This window comes from Thalassophryne amazonica, chromosome 9 (assembly GCF_902500255.1).
Source record: "Thalassophryne amazonica chromosome 9, fThaAma1.1, whole genome shotgun sequence".
NCBI classification, from domain to species: Eukaryota; Metazoa; Chordata; class Actinopteri; order Batrachoidiformes; family Batrachoididae; genus Thalassophryne; species Thalassophryne amazonica.
Genome location: NC_047111.1, coordinates 56775315 through 56785940, shown reverse-complemented (window position 1 = coordinate 56785940; position 10626 = coordinate 56775315). Strand labels below are relative to the sequence as shown.

The following is a 10626-nucleotide window of genomic DNA, read 5'->3' as shown; positions in this document are numbered from 1 at the left end:
GTTTAAATAAATTTTTGATTCAGCTCTGTAATTTTTTTGATCAAATAATTTTTTTTTCATATTTCTTTTTTTTTCACCTTCAGATCTTTTTTCACTTTCAGATCGTATTTTTTCAAACTTTTGGCCCTGTTCTGGCGTGAGAGGGCGTGGCTTCGATTGAGAGGGGCGTGGAAATGTGAGTGAGGAGCGCAAACAGTCCTCACATGATGTTGCTTTCAGGAAACGTGGGTACTTTGATAGATAATGACAACACTTTCTCTCCACTGTATTGTCTTGATACCTGTAAATAAAGTAATGCTAAAGATGTCTATTACAAGTAATTCTAGACCGCTCTTGGGCATTTTTGATGTTTAAAAACTGTAAAATATGCAAGATTGTAAAGTTTAATGCCCACTGACCTGTATTACAGGTCAGTGTTTAACGCCTATACCTAAAAAACCGATGTGTCCCAAATCCACACGACCGTGAACGCAGCGCAGCAGCGCCCCATGAAAATGAGGCAGGTCGCTCCTTTTACAGGCTGCTGGCAGTTATTGTGCATCAAGCAGTGGAGTGTTACGAGCTTTCTAAGTGACACACAGAGAGACCTGGCTCAGCAGATCTGAAGAAAGCTTTAATATGGCCAGAACCAAACAGACCGCCGGTAAATCCAAAGCCGCCCGGAAGAGCGTTCCGGCTACCGGCGGTGTGAAGAAGCCTCACCGTTACAGGCGCGGACTCCGCTGCTATCAGAAATCCACCAAGCTGTTGATCCACAAGCTGCCCTTCCAGCACCTGGTGAGAGAAATCGCTCAGGACTTCAAGACCGACCTCCGCTTTCAGAGCGCCGCTGTGATGCTCTGCAGGAGGCTGACCTGGTCGGCAGCTTGTGGATCAGCAGCTCGGTGGATTTCTGGTAGCGGAGGATCTCTCTCAGCGCCTCAGTGCAGGTAGCCGGAGCGCTCTTCCGGCTTGGGATTTGGATTTACCGGCGGGCTGCTTGGTTACACTGTGAAACTGCCGGCCACTTTGTTACACTGTCATTAAATTCACTATCCGGTACAACATACGGATCCAATGAAACCAACCAACTGCTACACATCGATCACAATAAACAGTTTCATCTCGAGGGTTTAAAGCCTCGTAAAGATTTCTTTCTATTTTCTTTCACGCGCCAGCCGCGTAGTAAATAAACGACGGAGACGGGAGCAGAGTCATTATCTATCAAAGGACCCACGTTTCCTGAATGCAACATCATATGAGTACCGATTGCTCTGCTGTCACTCACAATTCCACGCCCCTCTCAATCGAAGCCACGCCCTCCCACGCCAGAACAGGGCCAAAAGTTTGAAACTGAAAAAATAAGATCTGAAAGTGAAAAAAAGATCTGAAGGTGAAAAAAGAAATATGAATGAAAATAAATTTGATCAAAATAATTCCAGAGCGGATTAAAAAATTATTTAAAATGAAAAATATACATCTTACACTTATTTTTATTTTAATAATACTTTTTAAATGATTATAAAATTCAAGAATAAACATTAAGTTTTCAGTTTCAAAATTTATTTTTTCAATCTTTTTTTATTTTCAGATTACAAAACTTTTGGCCTTGATTTAGCTCCATACCCAGCTGTCTATCCTGAATATCTTAGTTTTTGTGAGGATTTGAATGAATAATTTTATTCGGCGCACAGATCCAAAAACAAGAAACTTACAAAGAAAGAAAAGGAAATAATGCAACAAGGCACCATGCGCCCTAAAGGGTGTAGGCAGAAGCAAAAGCTTGTAAACGCCCACCCCTTTAACCAAAAAATAAAAATTATACATATGTATATAAAAGTTATACCCATAACTTATACAAAGTATAAATTAATCCCTGAACTAAAATTTCAAAAACACAAATGGCAGTGCACCAAATACTAAACAGAGTCAAACCTAATTCATCATGCTATAACAAGTAATCAAATATTTTTTGTAGAGCCCTTTAAAGCCAACCAAATTACCGCATGATTTTATGCTATCAGGACAATTCTTCCAAATATTAACACCTTTAACAGAAACACAACTTTTTACGGTAGTTCGAATCTTTGATTTCTGAAATAACATTCCTTGCAAATTATAACTGGAGTCCCTCATTTTAAACAGGTCCTGGATATGTTGTGGTAGAAGTTTACTTTAAGCATTTTGTATTATGATATAATCAATCAAATCCCAAAATTTTAGAATATGCAAACAGACAAACAATGGATTTGTTGGCTCATGATATAGTTTCTTACTAATAATTCTTATAGCTTTCTTTTGAAGTAAAAATATAGGATTTGTGTTAGTTTTGTAGATGGGTCCGCAAACTTCAATACAGTAGGTCATGTATGGAACACGTAATAAATGATATAAAGTAACTGAGTGTTGGTGGAGGAAGTCTTGTTCTTTAAAAAAAAGGGCAATGATCTTTGACATTTACGTACATAATTTATGTGTTTTCCAGTTAAGATTATTGTCAATAAAGAACCCAAGAACTTTTGCTTCATTTACAAGTTCAGTTTCAACATCACGTACTAGCAAATTTCTAAATTCCTTGGCTTATTTCCAAATATGATACACTTTGTTTTACCAAAGTGAAGGAACAATTTGTTTGAATCAAACCATTTAAACCTTTGTAGTTCCCTCTCTATCTCCAGAACCTGTCCCAAAAGATCCCCTCTACAAAAAACACAGTCATGTCATCAGCAAATAAAATACAACTCACAAACTTAGAAAATTTTGTTGTTGAATCATCACATGGCAAAGGCCACACATGGCCAGGGCCTGTTTCTAAGCACTGCAGCTCCTGAACTGTGGCAACAGGTGCTAAAAAAAAAAACTTCCCGAGGCCTTTTGGCAATGTAACAGTTCATAATCACGTCATGGTCTGGGTTTGGCCAAACTCTCAAACAAGAATGGTTCTGAAACTTTTTTCAGAAAATGTAGGAACAGAAAAAATGATAACACAAGAACCGCCAAATCTCTGCACTTTGAGGTGTCTGATCTTTTTTTAATTTTATCTCCCATCACATCGAGCCCGTAATGCTCCAAGCTTGATTCTCCTGTTCTTCATATAAATCTAACATTTGTTCTAGCTGCTCTAATCCACAAATCTGTTCTTTACTTCCATGATAAAGAGGCCACAGATGATCAACAGCTGTTTTTAACTCTTCAAAACATGATCCAACATAAAATATAAGCATCTGAAATTGTTAAAACCACAGCAGCTTCAGTATTACTACAGCTTGTTGAAAATTTTAAAAGTAGCCCAAGTGCTTCATTCTATCAGTAGATGTTGCTGTAGCTCCATTTCCCCTAATCAAACCAAAGTTTCCTTTCTCAGACACTTCTTTACACTGAGCAGAAGGAACAGCATTTGGAGCCACAGCTCTCTGAAGAGCCAGGTTTGTGTCGATTTGTGCCTTTATAAATGTGCAGAAGGGCAACCGTTTCATAGTTCTCATGACCATAGGTGAAGATTGGAACATAGATTGATTGGTAAATCGAGAGCTTTGCCCCCCCCCTACTCAGCTCTCTCTTCACCACGACGGTCCGATAGTGACTGCATCACTGCATCTCACGCTCCATCCGTCCCTCACTCGTGAACAAGACCCCAAGATACTTAACTCCTCCACTTGAGGCAAGGACACTCCACCGACCTGAAGAGGGCAAAGCACCCTTTTCTGGTCGAGAACCATGGCCTCGGATTTGGAGGTGCTGATTCTCATCCAGGACACTTCACACTCGACTGCAAACTGCCCCAGTGCATGCTTAAGGTCCTGATTTGACGAAGCCAACAGGACCACATCGTCCACAAACAGCAGAGACGAGATTCTGTGGTTCCCAAACCAGACCCCCTCTACACCCTGGCTGCACCTCGAAATTCTAATAAAAATAAAATAAAAATAATGAACAGAACCGGTGACAAAGGACAGCCATGGCAGAGGCCAACAACCACTGGAAACAGGTTTGACTTACTACTGGCAATGCGAACCAAGCTCCTGCTGTGGTCGTACAGGGACGGGATAGCCCTTAGTAAAGGACCCCGTACTCCCGGAGCACCCCCTACAGGGTGCCCCGAGGGACACAGTCAAACGCCTTCTCCAGATCCACAAAACACATGTGGACTGGTTGGGCGAACTCCCATGAACCCTCAAGCACCCGATGGAGCGTGTAGAGCTGGTTCAGTGTGCTTCGACCAGGACAAAAACCACACTGCTCCTCCTGAATCCGAGGTTCGACCATCGGTCAAATTCTCCTCTCCAGTACTCTGGAATAGACCTTACCGGGGAGGCTGAGTGTGATCCCCCTATAGTTGGAACACACCCTCCGGTCCCCCTTCTTACACAGAGGGACCACCACCCCGGTCTGCCAATCCAGAGGCACTGTCCCCGATCGCCACACAATGTTGCAGAGGCGTGTCAGCCAAGACAGTCCCACAACATCCAGAGACTTAAGGTAAGGACGGATTTCAACCACCCCAGGAGCCTTGCCACCGAGGAGCTTTCTAACCACCTCAGTGACTTTGGCCTGGGTAATGGATGAGTCCGCCTCTGAGTCCCCAGTCTCTGCTTCCTCTTTGGAAGATGTGACGATGAGATTGAGGAGATCCTTGAAGTATTCCTTCCACCGCCCGACAACATCCCCAGTCAGGGTCAACAGCTCCCCACCCGCACCGTAAACAGTGCTGGTGGAAAGCTGCTTCCGCCTCCTGAGGCGCCGGACGGTTTGCCAGAATCTCTTCAAGGCCGACCGATAGTCCTCCTCCATGGCCTCCCCGAACTCCTCCCAGACCCGAGTTTTTGCCTCTGTGACCACACGGGCTGCGGCACGCTTGGCCTGCCGGTACCTGTCAGCTGCCTCTGGGGTCCCACCTACCAACAAAGATAAGTAGGACTCCTTCTTCAGCTTGACGGCATCCCTTACCTCCGGCATCCACCACCGGGTTCGGGGATTGCCACCGCGACAGGCACCGGAGACCTTGTGACCACAGCTACAAGCGGCCGCATCAACAATGGAGGTGGAGAACATGGTCCACTTGGACTCCATGTCTCCAACCTCCCCCGCAATGTGGGAGAAGCTCTCCCAGAGGTAAGAGTTGAAGACCTCGCTGACAGAGGGTTCCGCCAGTCGTTCCCAGCAGACCCTCACGATACGTTTGGGCCTGCCAGGTCTGACCGGCTTCCTCCCCTCCCAGCGGATCCAACTCACCACCAGGTGGTGATCGGTCGACAGCTCTGCCCCTCTCTTCACTCCACTGTCCGAGACACGTGGCCAAAGGTCAGATGTTATGACTACAAAGTCGATCATCGACCTCCGGCTCAGGGTGTCCTGGTGCCACGTGCACTTATGGACACTCTTGGGCTTGAACATGGTGTTCGTGATGGACAAACTGTGACTAGCACAGAAGTCCAACAACTGAACACCACTTGGGTTCAGATCGGGGAGGCCGTGCTTCCCGATCACCCCCCTCCAGGTCTCACTGTCGCCGCCCACGTGGGCGTTGAAATCCCCCAGGAGAACAATGGAGTCCCCAGTCGGAGCACTATCTAGTACCCCTCCCAGGGACTCCAAGAAGGTCAGGTACTCTGCACTGCCGCTCGGCCCGTAGGCCGAGACAACGGTGAGAGACCTGTCCCCGACCCGAAGGCATAGGGACCCGACCCTCTCGTTCACTGGAGTGAACTCCAACACATGGTGACTGAGCTGGGGAGCAATAAGCAATGCGACCCCAGCTCGCCGCCTCTCCCCATGGGCACTGCCAGAAAAATGAAGCGTCCAGCCCCTCTCCAGGAGTTGGGTACCAGAGCCCAAGCTGTGAGTGGAGGTGAGCCCGACTATCTCTAGTCAGTAGGCTCTAGTCTAGTCTTGATTTTAAATGTTAAAAAAGGCAGGTAGCATAAAATTTTGACTGGCTATATAAATAAATAAATAAAACAAAACACACAGAAGACACTGAAAATACATAGAGTTTTATGCATAGCCATATTTACAGAACATAAAACAAAACAGATCATCACTGCCAGTGAGTCAGATTCTGAAAAGGCACTCGCTGATACGGGGGGTCGCGCTCCAGTCCAGCTACATGACAAATCCTTTAAATGAAGAATTAATCATCTCTGACTTACACCACTAGAGTGAGAGGAAAAAGACAAAAAAAAAAAATTAAGACTTATAGCAAGACTAATAACAAGCAGCCCCAGTGCCACTATGAGGGAAGAAAGGACAAAAGAAAGGAAGAAAGAACAAAAAGTTCTTTAAGCACCGATGTCTGTAAAATACGAATTCGCATCATTTACAAATATATTGGCTCAATCCAAATCCACCCTCACCATCTCCAAGAAGTTCAGCAAGTTTTCATATTCACATTCATGCAGCAGAAATATTCTTATGAAGAAAAAAGTGACATTTACAGACAACAGCTTATTATATTTGAAGTAGTCAAGCTTAAAGGAGTGTTGTATAAGTAGTTTTGTAGAGGCACTGCACAATCCACAGCAAACCAGTTTGTTAAAAACTGCAGAAATCACCAACAATAGCTTATTGATTTCAGAGTATCAGTTTAAGAAATCCACTTTGGTCAGTGAAGATCCTTAAATACTAGACTTTCATAAATTTGTTTATACATGAGACGAACAAACAAAACCCCCCGAAAATCATCAGCACACCAAAAACTGCATGTAACAATTAAATCGCATTTAACTAAAATCTGAACCAAGCAGTTACTGATTATAGCTGGTATGAGAACTAATGATAAGAACAAAAATATAACCCAAACACTAATAACACGTAAATATCATCATTACTATGAGAATGAGCAAATAAAGTTAAAAAAGAAAAAATAAATGTGATGTGAAGGGGGGTGGGGTGGAGAACTACTTATACAAGGCCATAAAAAAGTGAAGGTGTACAAGTGGGGAACTACAGGTCTATGGAAAAGAGTTCCAGCTGTGATCCCACATACCATCTGGAGGTCAGCAGGTGTTAATGAGGAATTATCGGTGTGTGTGTGTGTGTGAGAATTCAACTGTCAGAGATTCTAAGCCTTCTCATTCTACATTCCCTTCATTTCCAGTCCAAAGGACTCATCCGATCATTCAGAAAATCATCTGTTATCGTCACTGAGCTTATTAAAAATGTCAAAAACATGTTAGTCATAAAACGGTAGTAAAGTACAGTACTTATAATCTGACGAACTGTATTGCTTCAAACTGCAATAAAACCTAGAAACCATAATATAGATGTGTTCTTCATAACATTTAAATTATATACAAGTTACCATTTTTTTGGGGTGGGGTGAGGGGCTGGGAAGAGGTCAAAGCACTAGAAACTGTTTTGAAAATGTGGACGTGAAAAGAAATTTCACATTTCGACTGCAAATGCTTCAGCAAAGAAGCGTCCACGGTCAACAAAAGTAAACATGAATCAGTTCATACTAGTTTAAAAGTTGTGATGACATCTGCAGTGGCCGTGTGCTTTTGGACCAGCTGCAGAGACCCAACCATCAAGTCACAGTACTAACCCAATTACTCGTATACACAGCAGACGCAAACAAAGCGGCTGATACAGGTGTTTGTCTTTCGGCTGCCCCGGATGTTCAGGGTAACCACAGCGGATCCAGTACAAATAAAACAGGCTGATACAGTAAGTGTAAAAATGTGCATTCTGTTTGTGATGTTTTCTCCATCAGTGGGGCAGATATGTGTGGAACAAGTTCACTTTTGACAAAAAGCATAAATATTGCTATACAGGGGATACATATAAAATTCACAAAATATGCCATACAAAAGTTAGCATTTGAAACAAACATAACGAGTCCCTCCAATGTCTGTTTCCTGTTATTTTTTTTTTTTTATTCTGAAATATACCTCATGGCTGCTCTGAAATAGTGGATGATGCCTAAGAGGTGATGTGGTATGATGAGAGACTGGGTGAGATACACCAGATAAACTGTCAACTCTCTGTTTCAGTGAACTAGACCTAAATTAATTCTATGGTTAAACAAACATGAATGTTTCCCTGTTAGTCACGTGCAGAGAACAGTCTTAAAGTTCTATGATGCTTTCATTGTGACCGAGCTTTGAAGGTCGTTTGGGGTTGCCTGAGGAATATTAAAGAAATTTGGCTTGGGTATCGTACCTCACAGTGAAGAGTATTTTTTGGAAGGGGCTTTAAAAAAAAAAAAAAAAAAATCTATGGAAAAGTAATTCAAAAGTACTGGTACTCATCTTTGTTGCCCCATATACAACTTTCCATGAGTCACTATGATCAGAACCATGGAACAGTCTATGCACTTTTGGGCGAGTCAAATTTAACAATACTGTTAAGATGATCCAATTTGAAGGATTTTGGTTTTTTATCATGTTTTCTGACATGACAAATTCAACTAAGCTACATTCAAAACCCAAAATGGCAGCCTGAACCCTGAAATGTCCACATGGCTGCCAAAACGAATGTTTCAAAATCTCAACGGTAAGGCTGCCATTTCCTTTTTTGTAAAGTAGCTCAGTTGAATTGTCAACCCCAACTTGCATCAACCATTCCACATTTCTAGTCAGAATGACTCAACAGGACAGAATTTGGGAAAATTATACATGTTTCGAGTCTGGAGGACAAGTATTTTTGAGTTATGACTGTTACCAAAAAATGTCTGCCACTTTGAAGATGGCCACCATAGCCAGATTTGTTAAGTATCCTTCAAGCAACCACAAATGACTTTCAAACCATGGTCCACCTGAAAGTGTAACAGAACATTAAGGTAGTTCCTCTAAGAATTTAAACATTATTTGTAAATGTTATGAATGTGTGCTGCATAGTATATCACATCCACATCTCTTCGGATCCAGCAAACCTTAAAACCTTGGTCATGCTTCCCACTAGACATGAACTTCTATTTTTCCTCACATATCTGCTCCACTTTATTGCTACTAGTGGCTTCTGCTTGTCAACAGTTAAAAGTCAATCTTAAAACTTTGAGAGTCCTGATGCAGGTAAGCGCATCTTTACAGTACGTGGTAGTATTAATTATAAAAAACAAAAAACAGCAAATTTCACTGCAGCAAAATGACTGCGATAACGGAATTACACGAGAACATAACATTGCTGTTGAAGTAAAGATGTGCTTAGGCTAAATCCAGACAGATTAAACCAGAGCCATAAGCCAGGAACCGGCTCTGTCACAGTGTTTAGTCATCAAGTTAATCAGCCTCCGAAAAAAAAAAAAAAAAAAAAAAAAGAAGAACAAAGAAAGGTGGTCAGTTGTGTGATTGTTGTGGTTTTGTTTGTTCCCCCCCCCCCCTGTTCCTTTTTTGTTTCTCAATCTGTAAACCTAGGGCTGCATTCCAGACTGCTCACACTGCCAGAATGAGTGCAGCAGCAACGAAACACATCCAGGTCCGCATCTGTCCACATCAGGGGGTGCTGGCCTCTTCGGTGTCACTGTTGTTAGGAGATCCTTTGTAGATTGGGCTCTTGTTCTGCAGCGAAGAGTCATATTTACAAGATGCCCTGCTGGCAGCTTCACTGCTGCTCTTAATGCCATAGAAGAAATATATGGCAAAACCTGGAGAAATGGAAATTTATAAAACAATTGGAAGAATCTGTAGCATAAGACAATGTCATCCCTCAAAGAAAGAAAAAAGTTAAATGTTGTACCAATAATCATCCAGACAGTGAAGCGGAGCCATGTGCCCATATCCAGCTGCATCATGAGGTAGATGTTAACAAAAACACTGAACAGAGGCAGCCAAGGAAGCAGCGGGACCTTGAGAGAAGAGAAATGGAAGTTATTCCCTGTGATGGTAACACATTAGTACTACAGCCAGGGAGGAAACGGACTTCATTTTCAAAAATTAGCAAAATGTCAAACTGCTACAACTGGTAAACACTAGAGGTGGGCGGATCGATCCTAATACAAGGTCTGTTAGAAAAGTAACGCACCTTTTTATTTTTTTCAAAAACCATATGGATTTGATTCATCTGTTTTTACGTCAGCCAAGCTTGAACCTTCGTGCGCATGCGTGAGTTTTTCCACGCCTGTCGGTTGCATCATTCACCTGTGGGCAGGCTTTGAGTTGACCACTGGTCCACCCCTCTCGTCGTCGTTTCATTGCGAGGAAATAGCGGAATGATTTGGGCTTTTTTTCATCAGAATTTTTTCAGAAACTGTTAGAGACAGGCAGCTGGAAACCATTAGAAAAATTTATCTGGCTTTCGGTGAAAATTTTACGGGCTTCACAGAGAATAAGGAGTGTTACTACAGCTTTAAGGATGGCCCACAATGGCGCACGGCGCACCGCGCTCTGAGCCGCCATTGAGGCAGAAACCACCACATCATTTGTAAACAGATGGCTGTGTGGAGCCGGAACCGTCGTGTGCAATTTCTCTGGTTATCACAAGAGCTGGACATCAGCCATTTTCTGGCAGATTTCACTTTTAACAAGAGATTTTGTCATGGAAAGCCGTGCAGAGGCTTCGCGCGTCACGACCGATTCGCTGATGAAGCGAGACAAAGGAACACCTCCGTTTCGGAGTGTTAGAGGACAAGTTGGGACATGCCCAGCTCTCCACAATTTCTCTTATACTCACTCGACTGGTAAGCACTGAAAGCCGAGATAGGCATGTCCC

At 42.9% G+C, this 10626-nt stretch overlaps 1 protein-coding gene across 2 annotated transcripts in view; it reads right to left on the bottom strand.

Moving 5' to 3' along the window:
* Positions 1–8189: 8189 nt before the first annotated feature.
* slc7a3a (solute carrier family 7 member 3a) overlaps positions 8190–10626 on the bottom strand; it is a 66277-nt gene continuing 63840 nt past the window's right edge. Inside the window, exons 10-11 of one of the 2 annotated variants that reach the window (XM_034178075.1) lie at positions 9655–9763; positions 8190–9562 (exon numbers count right to left, since the gene is read on the bottom strand). In XM_034178075.1, the coding sequence (XP_034033966.1) occupies positions 9411–9562; positions 9655–9763 (261 nt within the window). In that variant the 3' untranslated portion in view covers positions 8190–9410. The remainder of the gene's footprint in view (positions 9563–9654; positions 9764–10626) is intronic. The other variant, XM_034178077.1, reaches the window with a different exon arrangement.